General features: G+C 43.2%; 1 protein-coding gene across 4 annotated transcripts in view; it reads right to left on the bottom strand.

Moving 5' to 3' along the window:
- The window catches only part of fhod3b (formin homology 2 domain containing 3b), a 131,862-nt gene that overhangs the window by 37,716 nt on the left and 71,194 nt on the right, over positions 1–22,952 (bottom strand). For all 4 annotated transcript variants that reach the window (XM_054740311.2, XM_054740313.2, XM_070551636.1 and 1 more), the window contains exons 4-5: positions 2,501–2,568; positions 1,187–1,292 (exon numbers count right to left, since the gene is read on the bottom strand). In XM_054740311.2, the coding sequence (XP_054596286.2) occupies positions 1,187–1,292; positions 2,501–2,568 (174 nt within the window). The remainder of the gene's footprint in view (positions 1–1,186; positions 1,293–2,500; positions 2,569–22,952) is intronic.

Below are 22,952 nucleotides of genomic sequence, written 5' to 3'. Positions count from 1 at the left end.
TCCGTGAGCATTTCTGACCCGTGCATGTGGGTCCCAGCACATACTCGCACACAGGAGGCAGATCTAGCTCCATATTTCCTCCACTTGTCAGCAGAAATTAGGTCAGGAGTTGAAACAAGTGCTTTTGGGAGGGCGGTGCTTTGGTTTTGCTTCTCGCGGTGATGTAGAGATGCAAAACATGAGAGGGGACTGAAGTCTGACGAGATGAAATGAGCCGAAGCAGAAATAAAGAGTCCAACAGCGGATCGAGTCTGAGAAGTCTTAAAGAATGACGACACAGGAGGTAGTCAAGGGGGAAACACGCTACCAACTCTTAGATGTGTTTTCCAAACGCCGGCTGTTATCTTGCTCCGCGATGCTTTGGCTGTTTAACCGGTGTGATTTATCTGTCTGAGCAGGAGTTTGGAGGGAGCCTGAGACATTTAGAATGGGAGCCTGCAGAGGGGTCACGCTCATGTTCATAACCTTTCCAGGGGGCATCATAAGTAGATCCCTTTGGCTCTTTGATTTTTGTTTTTCACTTTAAGCAAAGGTCAAACATCAGAAAGCTGTCAAACATTTCTGTGAATTAACGTCTACTTGGCGTGTGTGATGGTCACAGTAGGCATTTATGTCAGAGGGACAAAGCTAGGTTAAAGGCTCCGTTTAATCAAAAAGGTGCAACACATTCTACTGAAAAGTTAAGAAAGTAAAGAAAAACAAAGAAAAGAGCGAAGGGAGAATGAGTTTTATGGTCTGTAATAACCGGGCAGAACTTTATTAGACACTTAAGCATGTGCGACCTGCCTTTTCACAGCAGGATGTTAAATGGTCGTGACTGTGGAGTAAGAGTTGTGGTCTTCCTGCATCCACTCACACGGCGTCCTCGCCTCTCTTCAACCTCAACACAAGTGATCGCTCTCCTCAAGGGAGCCGTAAATTAACCAGCTGCTACATTTGGACCAACTTCCACATTATCTGCAGCTCACACTCCAGTCTGTTTATGTGCTTTACATTCGCACGTGCGTGTGTGTGTTGCTGCGTGTGTGTGTGTGTGTGTGTGTGTGTGTGTGTGTGTGATACATTTACACACGTTTCTCTAAACACATGTGGATGGGTTTGGCTGATTAGAAACACCCTAGGGGTGTCGGTAAAAGTCACCTGTAGTTTCCATGGTTACGGAGCGGAGTCTTTCTGCAGCACGTACCTCTGAGGATGTAGTTCTGGTAGTTCTGATCTGCTTCAGCTCCCACTTTTATCAGACACGTCAGTCCTTCAGCCACCACAAACTCGTGCACCAAATCTTTGTCGTCCTGAAACAAAAAGCCAGAGATGTCAACTAAAGCTCGGCTCACCCAGCAGGATTTTAGAATTATCGGCTGATTCTCAAAGCACGAGGGCAAGTGGTGATAAAACATCCTAGATGCATCAGGTGTGTGTGTGCAACAACGTGGTAAATGCTACACTTGAGCTGTGTTCACTCTGCCCACTCAGAGAGGGAACCCTTCTGAAATAAAATGTGACTTTGGAATGAAAAACAAAGCCGATGGTGAAAAATCGAATAAATGCACTTTGGCCTCAGAGATACAAAAATGTTTTGGTTATTTTAAAATACTTTCTATTCTTACAACTTGATGTGGCTGCTGCTGCAAACAGATGATACTTGATCATTAATGAATTTAACCACTTCTTTGTAAATGTTGGGACAAATTTGGTACGTAGCAAAGCAACAACCGAAGGTACGTAGAATACAACAAAAGGTGTCAAAACACTGAAATACTGCAAAAAGCTGTGGAACCAAATAAAATAATGACGTATTTGTCGCCTGATTGCGGGGAAAGCAGCATCTACACTTCTTTCTGAGTCATCCCAGCTGCTGCAGAGGCCGTGAGTTAGCTCAGTGCTGGCCTCGCAGATTTGTCCCACATATTTCCACTGATGATGAAACCACCTGTGTCTCGCACCTGTCGACGGCTGTGTAATTTAAGACCCAGCACCAGGTTTTCTGTAGGATTCAACATTTTCTTTTACATTCTACTGTTCAGACGGGATCAGTAGGAAGGCAGCAATAAACACTGTGGGGTGGTCAGGGCTTGGCTTGTCCCAGGAGAAAGTCTAAGTGCTTCCAGAACATCTTTACCATACATCAGTGATGGAGACTGCAGTCATTTGGCAGAGACTCTAAATATACACAGATTGAGCTTTGAAACTTATGCACATAATTTCTGCAACGGCGAGATGACTAGACAAAAACTATCAATGGTCTCGATTACTGATACCTTACAGAGACTCTCAGAGTGAAAGCATGGATCTACTTTGGGCATGCATCTGTGTCTTCAGCTGCAGCCGAAGGCAGACTTTCACCAGAAAAAAACCTCTGCCTTAGAAAAACAGTGCAGCGTCCAGGAGTGAGTGTGAGCTGATTGATGTTTTCACACCACATATATCTCCTGCATGTTATTATTTGGGCGTGAACTGCTGCAAAAATGACAAATGCAATAAAAAGTTCTCCAAACATCACCTGAAAAATCTGTTTGAGAGAAAACAGCGCTCTCCGTAGCTCCCGTCCCGTGGAGTTGTAAAGTTTCTCTGCAAGAGGAGAAAACAGAAGACAGCCACACATTTAGCATCTGATGTTACTACGGGTTCAAAATGATCCTGACTTCTCTTTGAATAATATGTATTTTGGTATATTAAATCACTTGTATCACACATGATTTTTCCATAAACTACAAATGTCTAGAAAATCACTTCCTTGTGCACACATCAGTGGAAGCAAAAATGTGAAACCTTTTCCACAAGAGGACCAAAAAAAGAGCAGAAAAGCAGTAGGAGCAGCTCAGAACACATCTGCAGAGAGTTACTGAACAGAGGATGCTTCCTGACTAATCTGTACTTCACCATAATGCAAAAATCACGGAGACGACTTCGAGCCATCGCCACCACGATGACTACGAAACAATCCATGGCTAGAAGAGAAAACGATAGATATGATAGCAGCTGTTTGTGATGAAGGCGAGTATTTCCTGCAGCTGCTGAGTGTGTGCAGTGTGCAGAATCTTCCAGCAGGAGGAAGTGTTGAGCACAAACAGAAGAGCTTACTCATCACTGCTGTGTGAACGCCCTCTGACTCAGCAAAACCAGAAGATGCAGCAAACGTGCAGCACAGAGGAGACTAAAGTGCAGTTGTGCAGGACACGCTCTGAAACGACACATTCCTCTTTCACGCTCACACACGTAAACATCAACGTGATGCTGCTGAGAAACAGACAGACACAAGGGCAACCTGCCCTCCCATGCAGGGCCCTAAGTAATCTGTAAAAAACACACTGATGGCTGAACACACTCGGGATCACAAATCAGCAGTCGCCAATTTATTACTGGGATTGGCCCCATCAGCTGTGGGGTAAATCCCTTCAGCTGATGGACTGGGTGGACTGGGTGTGTGGTGACTGCCATGAGTGGGAGACGCCCACACACAGGAGTCGAGTGACAATATAAGGTACAATGCATCTGCCACCTTTGTGCCCACTGAACCTCATTACCACCAGTGTGCGTGTGTGTGTGTGTGTGTGTGTGTGTGTGTGCGCGTGTGTGTGTGTGTGTGTGTGTGTGTGTGTGTGTGTGTGTGTGTGTGTGTGTGTGTGCGTGTGTGTGTGTGTGTGTGTGTGTGCGTGTGTGTGTGTGTGTGTGTGTGTGTGTGCGTGTGTGTGTGTGTGTGTGTGCGTGTGTGTGTGTGCGTGTGTGCGTGTGTGTGTGTGCGTGTGTGTGTGTGTGTGCGTGTGTGTGTGTGTGTGTGTGTGTGCGTGTGTGTGCGTGTGTGCGTGTGTGTGTGTGCGTGTGTGCGTGTGTGTGTGTGTGTGCGTGTGTGTGTGTGTGTGTGTGTCTGTGTGTGTGTGTGTGTGTGTGTGTGTGTGTGTGTGCGTGTGTGTGTGTGTGTGTGTGTGTGTGTGTGTGTGTGTGTGTGTGTGTGTGTGTGTGTGTGCGTGTGTGTGTGTGTGTGTGTGTGTGCGTGTGTGTGTGTGTGTGTGTGTGTGTGCGTGTGTGTGTGTGTGTGTGTGCGTGTGTGTGTGTGCGTGTGTGCGTGTGTGTGTGTGCGTGTGTGCGTGTGTGTGTGTGTGTGTGTGTGTGCGTGTGTGTGCGTGTGTGTGTGTGTGTGTGTGTGTGTGTGTGTGTCTGTGTGTGTGTGTGTGCGTGTGTGTGCGTGCGTGTGTGTGTGTGTGTGTGTGTGTGTGTGTGTGTGTGTGTGTCTGTGTGTGTGTGTGTGCGTGTGTGTGTGTGTGTGCGCGTGTGTGTGTGTGTGTGTGTGTGTGTGCGTGTGTGTGTGTGTGTGTGTGTGTGTGTGTGTGTGTGTGTGTGTGTGTGTGTGTGTGTGTGTGTGTGTGTGTGTGTGTGTGTGCGTGCGTGCGAATGACTGTTGTTAAGCTCCTTGGGGGTTTCCAGGACTCTGGAAGGTGCTTCATAAAAACAGAGCGCTTATTCAACATTGAACATGTTTTCCAGGTTACAGAACAACGCCAGCGTACCACTCTCCTGTGAAACGACAACATTTAGGCTTCCTGAACAGGTTGGGCAACACGACACTGGCTGACAGGGACAGTTGATTCAGTTCAGATAATCTGAGACAGGAGTTCTCCTCAAGCCAACATTTAATCCATCCATTTCAGCAAATGAGAATCCATCCATTACGGTGGCTTGCTGCACAGGTCTGCTTATGGCTGCATGAATGTGTGAGTGTGGTGTGCAAACAGAAACGAAGCAGAGATCAGCTAAGGACCGGTTCGCAGAGCAAATTATTGTAATTTTGTAGATTTTTGACCCAATTCTCTCCTGAAAGTCATGTACGATTGCCATAATTGCTCTAAAGTTAACCTTATGCATGCTCTGCTCAGAAGCACGTCAAGACCGCTCCGATCATCAATCAGGAATATTCAACATGTTGAATTGCCTCACCTTGATTTCTAGGGCAAACAAGCACGCTGTCTCTTGAACATGACAAGTAGCCAATCAGAAAGCAAGGTGATGATAGCATGCTGCATGAAGTGAGGGGACTCCAAATCCCCTGCCACCATGTTTGTTTACTCTGAAGTCATGTTTGATCTCAAGAGGTTTTACAAGATTTCCCATCTAACTTAGGAAGGTCCGTAAAATCTGTTTGTGTGTGCTGCGATCGTTGCCGTGTGGCCGGATCCCACACACTGTTGAACCAAAATAGTAAAATCTGTGATATTTTGGGTTCTCTAATGTTTACAAAATCGTCCAACAGTTTGTAAAACACACAGCAATTTTAGATTTTCAAACAACCCCTAAATACTGTGCAACAGCTGAACCTTCACACTCACTGAAATCCAGGCAACATGTAATATTATACAATCAAAACACACAGCAACAAGACTAATTAAAATTATCACAAGAAACAAAACAAAACAATTATTTGGCGTGAGCTGTTTGAGTTATGGTGTGTCTCGTTCAATTTAAAGGCGTAGAACACTTCTTTGATCATTACATTTGCAATGGTGTCTGGTTGGAATGAATGCCTTGCAGTCCGTACTCGGGGCAGAAAAACCCAGAAGCACCTGGATCAGCACGGACAACTCTGCTGCAGCAGACAGTGGCACAACACGACAGGATTTGGAGTCCTACTTCCTGATATTTAGACATCTTGCCCCTGAATGCATAGTGACTCTACCGCTGACTCTGCTCTGCAACACTGATGTTTTATCTTCTCAAATAACACAAGCCTGTAGAAGCTTCTGCTGTGTGGTTGAGTTGCTAATGCTAACAGTTAGCTTCTGTTAGCGAAAACATTCTCTGCTGAATCCTGGATGCTAACCAACAACAGTATTCCCCATAAAGAGTCAAGATGGGCGAGTCCATGAATGTTAGGAGACAGTGTGACGTAGATCTGGCAAGCTTTTCAAATCCTAGTTTCACCGTCGATTTTCTATCAGAAGCTAATGCAGGAGATAGGTGTAGGAGACTATTTTCATGTTCAGCCTGCATGAAAAACTCAGAGTGACCGATTATAATCAGAAATAATCATTAAAAAAAGGTTTTCAGTCAACCACACTTTCAAGTTTACAATGTGAAGACAGATGGATGGAGGATAAATCTCCTAAAATAAAACTAAATATTTGTAGGTTTTATAGTTTTTTCCCCCGTGTCCTGTCTGGCTGTGGAGCAAACAGAATTAACATCTGAATGCTGGTAACAAGCCTTACAGATTTACTCTCAGGTGGAGCATCAAAGCGTCTGCTTTTAATGTCACGCCTGATAACTTTATTGGTGTTGTTTTTGAATGCTTTGTAACTCCGACCAGACACGAAGTCAGAGGTGAAAGAGAAAGGAATAGACAAAATGAAGGGGGGGGGGGGGGGGGGGGCAGGGGGGCGACAATCACACAATAATAAATCACAGTGCATTTGGTGCCAACCACAGCCTTAAGACCTGTGTTGAACGTGCCCAAGTCCATACTTATGTGAGCACCTGTGTGTGTACACGCGCTTGTTTATGTAAGGTTTCTCGATAGGAGCGTCCAACAGAGAGTGTGAGGGACCACAGATCTGCCCCCCAAAGATGTGTAGGAGATGGAAGGAGCTCCAAGTCTCGGAGATCCAGGAGCTGCCCCAGAGCACAGAGACCCCAGGGAGACTGTGACCAGAAAAGCCCCCGCCCCCCTTGAGAGGCGCAGAGGATCGTCCCGGGGGGCCACAACCAGCAGCCGGCAGAGTCCCGGGGAGAAATCAGCGGCAAGCCCACAGGCCCGCCCGCAGCCTCCCACCGCCAAGCCGGCCGAGCCCTGAGCCAAGTGACCTGGGGTGGCCAGCACCGCCAGGGACCCAACAGAGCCCAGGGACTCAGATCCCACCAGGCAGCCACCAGCTGAAAGATCCCCCTTCCAAATACCATTGAATGTGCTCACTCCCAAGGCCCTAAGTGTGTGTTTGCGTGGAATGTCGTTGGTGGAAGTGTTTAATGTGCAAATAAAATTGGGGGTCCAGCTGTCACAGGAATGAGGAAATTGGATCCATACCCGCACCCCCTGCCCAGCCCCAAAGGCCCTATGTGCACGTTTGTGTGATGATAGGGAGCAGGAGGAGGAAAATGCATGGGGATGGGGAGGAATGGCTGGTTGGCCTAAGCCTTCCAGGGAGTCAGCTCCCCCACTGGCCCCAATAGGTACCTCCATGGACGTAATTTGGGGGGGGGGGGCATGTCCCCCCCATATCTAAAGTGAAAATTACGTCCATGGGTACCTCCATCCCCAAAATGCCACCCTGGGCATGAAGACCCCAGCCCATCTAGCCAGCATCCAAAGCAGCAGCATCGCAGAGCCTCACGGAGTCCAAGGGCACCAACGCAGCCCCACCCCAGCAGAATATCTACTCCCATCCCTGCATTTGTACAACTTCCATACATATGGACATCCAGGTAGGGCTGGGTCCTCCCTCTCCTGGACATCCCCCTACAGTTATTGTATTTATTTCTAAATTTTTGTAATGTTTTTATAACCTTACAATAACCTGAATCTATCTGTGTGGCGCCAATGGTCACAAGCTCCATGTTGGTTGGGGAAAAATCTGGTTGGTTCCCAAAGACACATCACCAGTAATATGGAACCATTTGGGAGCCAAAGGAGTCAGTGCTTCTCAGTAGTTATGGTTAGTTCAGCTGAAACAAAAGGAATTCCTGCCTATGGGACCTCTGGATGCACCAGATGTGTTACATGTTGGTGATATTCATGCTTGTAAATGCATGTTTACATTTAAACAGCCCATGCAATAGGAAACTGACAGTAGTATAAAATATTATAAAATAACGACGAACCCAGTTTGAAATCTAGCAGACTCATGCTGTTTTAAGATGACAGCAACCCAATTTACTGAAAACAGATTAAAAAGCTTCCTTTTACTGTTGTTCATTTAAAAAATTCTGTCTCACTCCAGCAGTTTCCTACCGCATGAACACGTCTAAGTGATGACGGTTTTTGCCACGAGTAAATCAGAGACTTAAACGTTTTCAGCTTTCTGTGCTGCTTGTGGCCCAGACTCCTGGTGTGTAGATGAGTGCTGCTCTTTTATGGGAAAGTCTAAGCAAGTCATTGGCAGTAGCATCCACAAGGAATAAATTCCTACAAGTCCAGAGGTATGATGAGGGGAAACAGTGTGATGTTGGTGATTTATGCCTTTATAAATAACAGGAAGGAAGTCCGACTGGGTCCTTTCAGTTCGGGGACCCTGCCTGTGCAGTTTAGGGTTATATCATATTTTAAAACCGCCCTCAAAGTGCAATCATGTCTGTATTTTTATCCTTTTAATTCACTCATGTCTAACATTTTCAGGACTGCTATAAGAAAAGCGGTGACCACATTGCACTCTGTTAGATAACTAAATGCAGCTCAGACCAAAGTCTGCTTTGATGCTTGATTTAAATCATTTGTCTCTGAGCCACAGGAAGATGGCTCAGGCCTTGGATTAGGGGTCACTGGACTGGAGGGACACAACTAATGACTCTGGGCTACTCTTCACGCCTTCACCACAAACAAAACCAACTTGATTTGTGATCCTTCTTAACCTGACTAATTAAAGAACTTACTTTCCTTTAACACTTTAACGTTGTGAGCACACTTCTGTAGCATACCCAAAGGTCAAGTTTTCATCCAAACGACCAGAAATTAACTTTTGATTTGCAAACACACACATCCCATCTGTAACGTCTGAAATGAATCATTGCAGGACAAATGTTCATTTGAACACATCATTGATTAATGCACACGTTATTCACACACTTTGGCATTTAACAAGAGATGATTATATGACACGTGTGCAATTATCACGTTTTAAAATGTCATTTATGATTCAAGGAAGAGGAACTTTATTCAGAGTGAGTGCAAAAGTCTCGTCTCCTGCATGACTTTTGTTCCAGCCACGATAAGGTAGCTGAGAATGATCATGTCTCCTGTATCTGGTGACAAGGCCTTGTGCAGTGCGTCTTGTTTGGAGGTCAGACAGCTGGGATGTTTGTGTCTGCAAATGAAAAGTTAGTTTCTGGTCATTTTAATAAAAACTTCACCTTTGGGTACGCTACACTTCCATATGGGCCCTGAGCATTAATCAGTCGGCAGATGCTTTACACCAAACACTGCCGAGTGGCCCGTGATGGTTCTGCCCCATACATGAATCAGAACCTGGGTTACCCACAGGCTTCTGCCTGTGTGTGTGTGTGTGTGTGTGTGTGTGTGTGTGTGTGTGTGTGTGTGTGTGTGTGTGAATCAGCGACAGGCAGACAACTTCTTCCATGCACAAAGACCTTGTGCTTCTCTACTTAGCCATGTCGTTTGGACTGCAATAAAACTGTCAGACAGTTATTCCTGCCCAGCACTAAACGAAGCCCATCTGCAGGAACAGACAGTTCTCCTCCTGTCCCCGTCTGAGGTCCGCACACCAGTGCAGCTCCCAGAGGCCCGTCTTTAATGAGAAATAACTCAGTAGAGATTAGTTCCATACCATTTGGCACAGATATGCACCCAAAAGCACGAGCCCTCTTCGTTTCCTTATTGAGGAGGGAACCTGTGAGCATATTTATTCACAGGAAATGTTTGTGAGGCCGCACTCATATCAATGTTCCAATGAGGCCAAAACCAAAACTTCTAACTCAAAAGCATCTGACACACTTGCCACATACTTTTGTTATTGGTCCAAACTTTGCGAAGATGAAACGCCCAGTCTTCGTACACGGGCTGCAGTCTTCTGGATATTTTAGACCTTCCATCAAGAGAAAAATGTAGCTGTCAAACCTTTTGATGCTTTTTTCTTGTTATTGGTTAAAATGATGAAATCTCCAATATTAAGGAGGTTTCAGTAGAAGAATAACCTCAAACTCTATGTGTGACCACCTTTGTTCGACATCTCCTCCTTTGAAAACCTTTGGTTTGTGTTTTTCTGACACTGGATCAGTTTGAAGGCCGACGCCATCGCTGGAAAACTCTACGCCTCTGCGAGAAGTCCATCGCCTCTGATTCCTTTAATAAGGACTATGTGAGCAATATTAAGAAGGGGATTTAATGTTGCAAATCGTGAAATTAAAAATGCACCGGCTACACAATGTGACGGTGTCTCTGATATTGAGCAATAATAATAGTTTAACCGAATTTTCACTTTTCTTCTGTTCGTCCCAAACCTTTGGCCCTTCAATCTCTTTTTCTTCTTCTGTCCTTTTATTTATTTATTTTATTTTTATTTATTTATTGAGAACCTCATTAGCTCACATCCCTTTAAGGGATCAAATCTAGCATGAACATGCTGTGCAACAGTAATAAGTGTCCCTGTGACACAAAGTGGCCTTTGAGCAGGAAGTGAACTGAATAAAAGATGGAGACGGGAAATCTGTGAGCTAAGCTGATGAATATTTTCAGTCCTAACTCCAGGAATTACAGCCAAATGAATCCAAACCCACAGCAGGACGTCCTAAACCCGGTCTGAACACAAGAGAAATGAAACTGATCCCTTTGAGCTTTCAGTCATGCTGCTGATTTTTCACCACTCTATAAAAAACAGCAGCAAAATTAGAACGAGGCAACGAGACTTCTCAGATGTACCAAGACAGTAAAATGACTCACTGCCGTATTTATGTAGTGCCTCATATTGTTTTAGCACAAAAGCAGCTGCTTTATGCCTCTTTAATTGCAATTCAAGAGTTCCCAGCAGAAATAACTGCAGAGGTGTAATGATTCATATTAGAATGGTCTTAAAATAATGGAATTTTAACTTTAACAATAGGCTGAATAATCCTGAGAGCAAATGGTCAAAAGCTGATGTACTCAGAAACGCTGTGAGAAAGCTGCTGCTGAGGGAACGACGTTTGACAGTGTGGATCAGTGCCAGGTAAACACACCTTTACATTTCAGATTCAAGGTTTTTCTATGAGCCATGGGTCTTTTTAGTCACCCTTCTTTGCTAATCGTAATGCCAAACTGCTTCTCATCAATCACTGCAAGACAACGAAGACATTCCAAATTATTTGTTTGCTTTTAGCTCGTTACCTTGCTTGTTTTCCATCCGGAAAACCCTGAAAAATTTTCAGTTAGTCATCCGTTCACATGCCTGAATGTCCAGAGAGTGTTGTTAAACGAAAAGGATGACTATGGCTGCTCATGCATCACACAGCAGGCGGAGCACATAAACCACATCCAACACACAGCCAGGAAACCCACAAGGACCCCACTGGGGAGGAAACACACATACACACACACACACACACACACACACACACACACACACACACACACACACACACACACACACACACACACACACACACACACACACACACACACACACACACACACAGGTGTAAATTAAGCCCTGTTTACTTTGTGGAGGAGCTGTCTCCATGTGGAAGTACAAGAGGATCCTTTGTGTCACACTGGAATGTGAATGTAAAAAGTTATGATTCATAGTAAAATCAACAGTGTTTATATGAGATGCAGATGAGAACACATCAGCATGGGTATGAGAACACATTTTACCATCACACTGAAAATCTTGAAACTTTATTGTATTTATCCTAGTGGATCTATGATTAAACGGATAAACTAGTATTAGCACATCCAACGTCAAAGAGAGTAAAAAGTTATTATCAGGAGAGAGAGAATGTTTTAGTGGTTATCAGCAGTGTGCTAGTCGATGGCCCCCTCCATGAGGCCACCACAGCTCAGCAGAACGTCGTTGTAGCTTCTTCTGGGGAGAAAAACACTTAGAGAGAAAATAAAGTTTACAGCTGAAATAGCAGGAAATAATACAGTTAAAGAGCAGATTGTAGAAGAAAGCAGTAGAGTGTGAAATGTGGTCAGTGTATCCTCCAGCAGTCTAAGCCTATAGCAGCATAACTACAGAGATAACTCTGGTAACCTATCCTATTTAGATGGAGGCATGTTGGAGTCAGGGCAAGGGAGAGCCGTCTTTACCGACTGTACACTCCACCTCCCTCTACTCCTGAAATAAAACAATGATCTGGTCAGCTTAAAGCTGGATCGCCAGCCAGAAGCCAGGGCCCTGCACATATAGTCTAAATTTAGCTTGGTCCTGCAGAGCCCCGGGTTGGCTCCACTGGTCAGTAAAGGCCACAGACTCTGTGAAAGGTGACGCTGAGGTCAGCCTGTTGCCATCTGCAGTAGCATGAGCTCCACTTTGCTCCTTGACACATACAAGAAGGAAGAGACATAACCCGACCTTCTGTGGTCACAAATCACATCAACACTGCTGCACTCTGAATTCTCTCCTTTCCCCTTCCCTGTTCTGTAGCAAAACATTTTGTTCCAGCATTTATGAGAAGAAAACAGGAGTAATTAAGGTGGAAGACCTCATAACACATGCAGCAGATTATAACGTGCTACTTTGTGGTCTGATGTTTTCTCCCCTACCCTCAGACCCTAAACCTGAGGAGAATGATGGGTGAATGAGAGCAGAGGGCAACATTCAGGTGGAAATCGTCAGGAATAAACACGGGTGAAATGATCAGTTTTATTCTGTTTGAATTTTGAGCTCAAAAGTAGATCAAGACAGGAGAAACGGTCTAATCATGAACATGTTTTACAGGCAGAGCCAAACAGGCATTAATTAATGTGTTCCTGTTTCCTGGAGTTTATTCAAATGCTTTTGGAAGTTGTGATAGAAGACACATGGAGATGGTGGTTTAGATTAGGAAAAACAGTCAGGCCACACAGACCGAAGAAGCCCCAGGCGTGTCACTGGCAGCATGCCTCACAGGAGGGGCAGAGAGGACCCACGGGGCGGGGAAGTTACAGGGAAAAAATCAAAACAAACACAATATATGGGCCTAATGTAAAGATGAAAAAAGGTCTGACAAACAGTCCAGAACTGTGTGTCAAACCAAGCTTTTCCTAGTATAAATCACAGCTATCAAAAGAGTTTTAACAAAAGATCTCGCAGGGCCAGAAAATAAACAGCGTCTGGAGTGTGGACATGTGTTCTCTGAAGGATGTTAATGACAGTGTTAGGAGTGTGCAAATAAACCACGCTAATTCATTTAGATTTGACTTCCTTTCCAGATGTCGTACCCAAACTTCACACTGTGCAGAGTAAACGGCATCTGTGGTCTTGTGGGAGTCGTGGAGAGATCCGATTACCCAGCTGTGACATCTTAGCTGGTAGAGCGATTTGATACTGAGTTATATTCCAAACAGGTTCAAATAAAGATAAAACGTACCCCACAAAGCCCAGCGGTACTCCAAGCCCATCTATGGAAATCAGGGAATGGGTTTGTTGGGACTGGTTTTGTCCCTGTTGGAAGGCAGAGTACAAATTTAACTTAAATCAGAGCCAGATTTTTTATTTAGTCTTTGGAAAAAAAACATGCATTTATGCAGGTTTTAACCCTCCGGAGGCAGGCGTTAAAACCTACCTACCTGCTTACTCCACACACGTGTCTCATGAGCATTGTTTAACTCAGAAGTTCCCCTGAAGGACTCAGTTGTTCGTCCTTTTATCAGAACTTATGTTGAGCCTGAGAGGGTTAATCTCCAGGCCAAGTCTCTTCAATAAATATTCAGCTAACAAGTCATCGAGATAATATCTGAAGCCGTGGAAGAGGAAAGTAAAGGTGGAATCTGCAGAATTCCAGACAAGGAGAGAGATATGACAGCAAGGCCAAAGTGAGGACAGACAAATCTTTTATTAGTGCCTGCCTCTCTAATGAGTCATTCCTGAGCTGCCAGGTAGGGTGACCCACACAACACCCGGTAAATACCCGCCTTTTCTCATGCAAGCTCCACCTTTCATCTCTTCTGCAGGGTCAACCCCCACCCCCCCAAAACACACACACACACACACACACACGCACACGCACGCACACACATACACACACACACAAACACACACACACACACACACACACACACACACACACACACGCGCACACACCAGCACTGACACGACCATGAAACGGAGCGGAGAGCAGAGCTAAAGCACAACCCCATCCAGCAGAAACCCTGACACTGACAGAGTCAAGCAGCCTGGCCTGCCAGACTCGCCCTGGTTAATTCTACACAGAGAACGATGCTACAAGAGAAGTTCATGAGGAAGCGTGGGGCTGGCTGGTCAGGCTAAGCAACAAGGGGATCAGCAACCCCAAGTGCGGCTGGCTGGGGAGGTTTGATGGGGAAACTTGCCATGAAGTTGCCAATCTTGGTGGATTAGTTGTTCATTAGCATCATTTCATCGACTGAAGTATGCGAGTATGCTGAGCTAGAAGGGTTAGCTCATGGGTGCAGCATGTGTCACTTGGCAGCTAGTAGAGCGTTTCTAAGGCCCATATAGATGCAGGGCCAGATGCCTAAAGAGCACAATTTAAAAGCTTGGTCCGTATATTTTTTTGCTATCACATGCAAGCACACATGCTATACTTGGAATGTTTTATCTTTTCAGTCATAAAAAGACAAGTCTGCAATGCCAAGATCTTTTCTCAGTTTGGACTTTACGGTCCTAAAGATCGAGTCTTTCATTTCCATGAACTGAATCGTTTTAAGAGTAAAAAAAAAACCTTGAAGCGACTTTGGTGACACTGCCCTGACAGACTTCCACGTAGGGCCTCTTTCCCCCCAACTTTCTTCGCTCCCCCTGATTCTTGACAAGCGGACACGTGTGGAGCTGCAGCAGTGCAAACCCTGTCCAATAAACACAGTTGAGCAGAGACCACATCTATTTCAGACTCTGCTCTATGAATAGGAAGCAAACACATGTGTCACAGTACACCACCTTATTTCCATACCAGCCACCCTGTGACTGACTGCTGCTAATGGAAAGGAGATGTTTAAACACCTGGTTTCTGCACAGACAAGATCCATGGCAGCCAGATCCCATCGGTTCCTTGGCTACTACTTTTTTTCCTTTTTGACCTTTAGGTCCCGCTGAAATGTGGTTCCTCTGTGTGGTATATCTTTTCATCTAAGGTATCTGTGGTTTGTTGACTGGCCTTGTCTAAATTTCTAGGAACATTGCTGCTACCTAACTAACCACAGTGTTTTTATCACACAGGAACAGAACTCTATTAATCTCAAATGGACAACCGAACAAGACAAACAGATGTTTAGCACATCTTAAGAGCCCCTTCACACAAGAGGGTTTTGGTGGGGTATGTTAAAAACACGGAGGGAATTTGATCAAACGTGATAGGTCTACGGTGGTTTGAGCTTGCAAAGCTTCTGTGGTGAGGTCACGATGGATTTTCATCTCATAGTAGCCGGACTGGCAAGACTGGCATCAGTTCTGGGCTATAATTCCATCAAGTAGCGATGCTAATCATCCAGTGATAGGGTCCCTGAGTAGGACACGTCTGTGTGCTTATGTAGTAGAATGATTGTGAGTACTTGTGGCCGATGTGTAAAGCATTGTGAGGCTGCAGGAGTTTGCCCTGGGGAACTATAGGGCGCCAAAGTCACGCCCATCTACTGTTCCATACTGCCAGACAAATGAATATGGTTATTATCTGATCCAGTTTGATATGCGCCATGAATTTCACAAATGATGTCCATGAATTTTAAAGATGCATTTTGCGCTTATTTTAGACAGGTGGCAAAAGTTATTTTAGGTTTTGTGTGAAAAACACGTAGAGGACTCCGGCTGTTAGTCTCACCAGATTTACATCAAACCAGACAAGAAGGAGAAAAATGGCTGTGAGCTTAGCAAGCTGTGCATCCTTCTCCCAGGACAAAAGAAGGGAGATTAAACATGGAGAAATCAACCCATTTATGGAAAGTGGCAGCTGCTCTGGGGGTGAAGAGATTCTGCTGTGATGTCTTCAGGGCTGACAAATTTTGCATTAATCTGTGCATGAAGGGGGTGCACGCATGCTCGTGTCATGTCCCTTTGTTGCGCAGTGAGGGGGTCTCATGCCGTGCCCCCTTTTTTTCTTTAAGATGGAATGTGCTACTACTAGTTCAGCTGTTGAGTAAATTACAGTCACTCAGATAAATAAAACAAAGTTTATCTTTTACGAAAAACTACGTTTACTAAGAAATTACAACTTATGCGGCCATAGAAACACTATGATATATGGGTTGTGTGTGTGTGTGTGTGTGTGTGTGTGTGTGTGTGTGTGTGTGTGTGTGTGTGTGTATGCGTGGGTGTGCGATTGTTTGTCTGTTCGTGTGTGTATGTGTGCATGTGTGTGTGTCTGCTCAGTCTTCTCAAACCCCAGTGAGTCGACAGCAGCTCACACTGAGCCATGTTTCTTCCTGTGAAAACTGAGTTTTCCTCTTCACTGTCGCTACATGCTTGCTTAGTGTGGGGATTGCTAAAAACTCTGACACTAGTCAGTGACTCGATGCAACCTGCTGATAGGAAAATTTTTACTGATTGGCTTAATGAAGTGAACTGTATTGGAATGTTTACTTTGTGAAGAGCCTTGAGACTCTTGTTGTGATTTGGCGCTATATAAAAAAATGGAATAGAATTTTCTTACATTAATTTCTATTTTCATTCAGGAGACCCATCAGACCGTTTGGGGGCGGTCTACATAGTGGTCTACATAGTGTTTTTAGGTGTTTCACTCTGTGTATTTACTTGTACTTTCTCTCTGTCACATCACATTTTTAATTCAGCTTCTCAGTTTATCAGTCCTGCTACCTCCACTCAGTAATCAACCCCTTAAATAACCCCTTCGCTTCACAACCTCATTGTCAGATCCTGCCTTTTTGTTTCATAGCACGGGCAAAAATATGACAATTCCATATAAACCATATAAGGAATATGATATAATACTAAAGTAAGTATTAGATTTTAGAAATTTTTAAGACTGAATGTAATTTGAAAACCAAGGCCAGATGTTGCCAAGACACATCCAGTGTTAGCATGAGACCTCGTTTCATCAGAACGAAGGCAGTAAAAACTGCTGCCTCCTAGCAGTCGGAGTTTGAATTGCATCACACAAAGTATTTCATGGTTTGCATGTAGATTCTCAAAAAAAAATCAATACACTGCTTTTAAATATCGATTCTGTATCATAACATAAAATTATGATATGCTCTATAGTTTCTTACTTCCCAACTCCACATGACTCTTTGCATTTGCAGTGATTTCCTTGCTCATGTGATTGTCTTTATGCATTTACCAATATCTAGTTTCTAGTTGCCACGCCAGCCTTTTGTTTTCATAATTAATTTTTTTTTTCATTCTCACCCAGTTTCCCTGGCATGCCACCTTCAAACATGAGATGCATATAGTTATTTAAACATTGTGTTAGAGTTCATTTTGGCTCACATAGATTCAGTCAACAAGCTGTAGGAACCTACCTGGACTTGTTCTCAGTTATAACTAGCTTTTTTCCTTCTTTTTTGTTTAAAAACAGTTTGGAAATAAAAGTTATTTTCAGAATTAAAAAATCTTGGCAACATCTGGCATCTGATACACTCAAAATATTTATTGGCCCAATACCAGTAAAAATTAACTCATTAACCAATGTTTATAAAATCACAATTCTTATTTTTTAAATAATTAAACACAAGTAAAATAAACATAAACATAAAGACAGGGTAACCTAGAAGGCTACTTTGTGTAATACAATAACACGGAAATTAACAAGTAATCAAATTACAAAAACTCTACCTCTAAGTCGATCTTTTCTCAGTATAGAAAATCATTCAATCCTCTTTTTATTTTTCTGAAAAGGATTTAAATTATTTAAATGATATAAATGCTGTGTTGAGTCAGCTTGTTGGGTTATGACACAGACACGGTAAACCCAGCCAAGTTCCCCTAAAACTAAACAAAAACTGGTTTTATTCTGAATGTTAATTATCTGGTGTTAATGGGGTGTTTCAGACATATATCGCTTTATTCAGAGGTGTCACAGAAACACGCAGAATCCATGCCTGAAAGAGGCAGTCAAACACTCAAAGACCTGTTTTCTCCTCAGGGGAAAACCCCGTTTGATCAACGGGAACAAATTCACAATGAACAGCCAGTGATTGATGTTTTTCACAATTTCTTGTGGATAATATCACAAATAGCTTACTCATGTTAGTGCTGGCAGGTAAAGATAAAATATTTGCCCAATAAGCCAAATGTGCACGGTGAATGACTGCCAGTTGGCATGAATAATATTCATGTCCTTTGCTTTCTTTAGTTATAGATCTGGATTAGAAGCCTTGGTGTCAGACGTCTTTTGCACATTCTGCAACATCATTTTCTGGCACAACAAAACCTTAAAAATTTATACATTTTACTATCCACCAAACTTCATTTCTTGTTCGTCAACCAATTATATGAATGATGATGATGGGTGAGGATGACAGACCTGATGAGTCTGGACTGGTTCAAATTAAATCCATTACTCCAGATCATGTTATCCCACTAAGTCTGCCTCTGAGGGAAAAATGAAACCACATCTCACATCCATCAGACCATGACACTTTAAACACAAAGCAGACACAATTTAATATCATGAAATGAGATAAAATTCCACAAAATTGAGAAAAATACTCCAATGAAGTATTAAAGTGTTTCATGCATTATGTCCTTTTCTGCATTTTCCCTCATCGTTTATTATAGTGTGTAACCACTTCATTCATCCATATGCCATGTGGGGAGAAAAATAGGGAATTTCTATGATTAATAAATCTCTAATGAGAGAATAAAACCACATCCTTCAGCGCTCAGCCAGGCTTGTAGCAACGCTGATAAAAACATCAGTGTTTCTGCGATCATAAATGTAGCTAAAACCACTAGCTTTCCACATTGACTTGAGTCGCTGATTAGAAAGCATTTTAACTTCTTGAGAATTGTAAACGTCATGACTAACATTTCTAAAGATTACCTTGAACTGAGCATTAGCAAAGACATCCGCGGTGGGAGATTGTTGTGATATTCAACCCCCTCAAAAAAAAAGACAGGAAAATTACCGCATCGATGAAAGTGAGATGAGAGAGCAGCTGTTTGACCGCCCACTTTAAAGAGAGACATACCTAGATATCAGCAAGACATGCCCTGGCATTATAAATCACACTGAAGAGATTGTGGAAAACCACCATTAGAAGCCAGTCATGCATCTCTACAGCATGACGGTGTCAAGGTGGGGAGGGGGGGTGGGGGGGTGGGGGTGGCTGGCATACCTACAGCACCCTCAGCACTGATGGGATAAAAGGCGTTCTGGATCACGGCATCGAGGATTATCAGACATCTCTTAGCAAGAAAGAATGCAAAGTGTTTTCTTACCTTATTTAGCAAAAGTCGGACATCCTATCATAGACCACACCATGAAAAAGTTGAGATTATCATCCAAAAAGAATTATGTAAACATCTCAAAGTACTGGTGAAAGGAGGATGGCACGAAATGAGCAATTATTTTCAGGAGGAATGCACATGGCATCAGATAAATGTCTCTAACACCTATTTTATTCTCTTAAGTGGATGCTATTCAAACCCTCATTCCAGCCCAGTCTAATCAGTTCCTACGTTTATAGATTGGACATTTTCAGGACAACAGGACAGAAGAAAGAATAACTCCAGAAATGTATTGGAAAAAAAAACATAATTAAAACGGGGCCGTTGCTTTTGTAAGTCTGTGCGTGTTTGACTGTGTGCATCCGTGCGTGCGTGCGTGTGTTTTCATGTGATTGATGGATGTTTGTGTGTCTTCCAGCATTACAGAGATAAGAGATTCCTGGCAGCCTTTTAAAGCAGAAGCACTGACATCTGGGATTTGCTAACTAAACATTTTGCAGTAAATAAAATAAAAGACTCTATTCATATTGACGACCTTAACTGGAAATTAAGTCTATTTTAACTTTTAAAACATCAAACGTTTTGACATAAAACATGTGTGAACTCTAGAAAACCTCCATTCCAAGAAGACGCTATTTTAAAGTTTTATTTTAATTGCATTGAAGGACTGGTTTACTGGTCTAACTACAATTCAACTACAGCCCAACCAAATTCCAACTACAGTGCAATTAAAGCCCAACTACTGTCCAATTACAGCCCAACAACAATTCAACTACAGCCCAACCACATTCCAACTACAGTGCAACTAAAGCCCAACTACAGTCCTACTAAAATCCAACTACAGTGCAACTAAAGCCCAACTACAGTCCAATTACAGCCCAACTACATTCCAACTACAGTCCAACTAAAATCCAACTACAGTACAACTACAGCCAAACTACAGCCCAACTACTGCCCAACTACAGTTCAACTAAAGCCTAACCACATTCCAACTACAGTGCAACTAAAACCCAACTACAGCCCAACTACAGCCATACTACAGTCCAACTACAATCTAACTACTGTCCAACTAAAGCCCAACTACAGTACAACTACAGCCAAACTACAGCCCAACTACTGCCCAACTACAGTTCAACTAAAGCCTAACCACATTCCAACTACAGTGCAACTAAAACCCAACTACAGCCCAACTACAGCCATACTACAGTCCAACTACAATCTAACTACTGTCCAACTAAAGCCCAACTACAGTACAACTACAGCCAAACTACAGCCCAACTACTGCCCAACTACAGTTCAACTAAAGCCTAACCACATTCCAACTACAGTGCAACTAAAACACAACTACAGCCCAACTACAGCCATACTACAGTTCAACTACAATCTAACTACTGTCCAACTACAGCCCAACTACTGTCCAACTGCAGCCCAAGTACAGTGCAACAAAAGCACAACTAAAGCCTAACTACAGTCCAACGACAATCCAACTACAGTGCAACTTTTGAACTGTAGGTGGACTGTAATAGGACTTTAGTTGGGCTGTAGTGGAATAGTAATTAGACTGTAGTCGGGCTGTAGTTGCACCGTAGTTGAATTGTCAAACTACTATCCAACTACAACCCAACTAAAGTCCCAGTACAGTCCAACTACAGTTCAACTACAGCCCGACTACAATTCAACTACAGTGCAACTAAAGCCCAACGACAGTACAACTAAAGCCCAATTACAATCCAACTACAGTACAACTAAAGATGAACTACAATCCAACTACAGTGCAACTAAAGCCCTGTGAGAACTGTTAGGAAACGCCATCTAAACCCTGAAGTGGCTGCAGGTTTAATTGATATCTTAGAAAAGATACCTCCTATTGCTTTACCTGCTCCCTGTGATTTTATAGTGAACGATTTTAACAGCAGGCTTCAGTCCACCTTTGACCGTCTGGCTCCACAAAAAATTAAAAAGATACGGCCTAGACTGACATTCCCATGGAGGAGCGAAACTCTCAGAATCCAAAAGAGGAACTGCAGGGTGGCAGAGAGAAAATGGAAAAAACCAAATTACTATAAACTATCAGATGTACAGAGAAACTCTTAAGTCATACAACTCAAGGAACTCAAGGTATGCACACTTTTCCAACATCATCTCAGAAAACAAAAACATAATCCTAAAATCCTGTTTTCCACTATCAATAAAGTTTTTAACAATACTCCTGATGTATCTCAGAAAACACCATCAAACTCTCTGTGAGGAGTTTGCAGACCACTTCAGAGGGAAGGTACACACAATCAGATGCAACATTTTATCCCCTCAGTGACACGGTTTGAATGAAATCTGAGTGTGTACCTTTACCAGAGGAAACACCGGACAGTTTAGTCCTGGTTGGGGCTGGAACTCTAGATACAGTTTTCTCCTCAGTGAGGCCCACCACATGTCTTTTAGATCCAGTTCCTACTTCATTTTTAAGCCATTTGATGACTATTTTAGAGATGAGATTTTAACCGTGATGAACTGTTCTCTTCAAACAGGGGCCTTTCCTGCTGCCTTTAAAGGGGCGGTGGTGTGGCCCCTGTTGAAGAAGAGAAACTTAGATTTTTAGTGATTTTAATAACTTTAGACGGATATGTAACTTACCATTCTTAAGTAAAACGTTAGAAAAGCTTGTTTTAATTCAGCTTAATGATTTTATTAATGCACATAATGTCCTTGAGAAATTTCAGTCTGGTTTTAGAGTAAACCACAGCACTGTTAAGAGTTTTAAATGACCTAAGAATAAATTATGATGCACAGAAAGTAACTGTTCTGGCTCTACTGGATTCAAGCGCTGCCTTTGACACAGTGGACCACAACATTCTTTTAAACCGGTTAAAACACATCGGCCTCTCTGGTGCTGTCCATAAATGGTTTACTTCGTATCTCACAGACAGGACTTTTATGGTAAGTCTAGATACCCTCTGTTCTAAGACCCGTGAGATTACTTGTGGTGTGCCCCAGGGTTTGATTTTAGGCCCAGTGCTTTTTAATCTGTATATGCTTCCACTTGGTGGCGTCATTGGGCGACACAGAGTAAAATTTCACAGTTATGCAGATGATACACAGTTGTACATCTCGGTGTCTCCAGATGACGCAAGACCATTGGATGCGCTTTTTTAATTACATTTCGGATATTGAATCCTGGATGGCAGAAAACTTTCTCCAGCTTAACCGGGACAAAACCGAAGTTTTAGTCATCGGTCCTGAGACCCAGAGAGAGAAACTTTTACCAAAGCTACAGTCACTAACTCTTAATTCTTCTTCTCAAGTGAAGAACCTGGGTGTAATTTTTGACTCTGAGCTAACTTTTATCCCCCACATTAAGAACAGTACAACAATTTGATTTAATCACCTGAAAAACATCGCCAGAGTCCGCCCCTTATTAACCAGTATTAATAATTTGTATTACAATGTTTTTATATATTTATTTATATGTGTCTACTTGGTTATCTTTTATCAGTGTATTTTATTGAGATTTTTATTCATCAGTTGTTTATGTTCAATTTGTTTCTTAACTTGTTATCTTAGTCTCATTAGTAAACCAGTGTTTCCTCTGTGGGGGCTGGCTGCTGGGGTGCTTCTCGTGCCACCACTTGCCCGGGCTGCTGCTGCCGGTGCAGTTGGCTCCTTTGATGGCGTTTCCGTCTTCTTTGTGCTTACTACACCTGCGCTCAGCCAGCAGCCCTTTCTCTTTCATGTGTGTGT

Source organism: Nothobranchius furzeri, chromosome 5 (assembly GCF_043380555.1).
Source record: "Nothobranchius furzeri strain GRZ-AD chromosome 5, NfurGRZ-RIMD1, whole genome shotgun sequence".
Taxonomy (NCBI): Eukaryota; Metazoa; Chordata; class Actinopteri; order Cyprinodontiformes; family Nothobranchiidae; genus Nothobranchius; species Nothobranchius furzeri.
The sequence above is the reverse complement of the archived record's forward strand: the minus strand, read 5'-3'. Positions and strand labels throughout refer to the sequence as shown.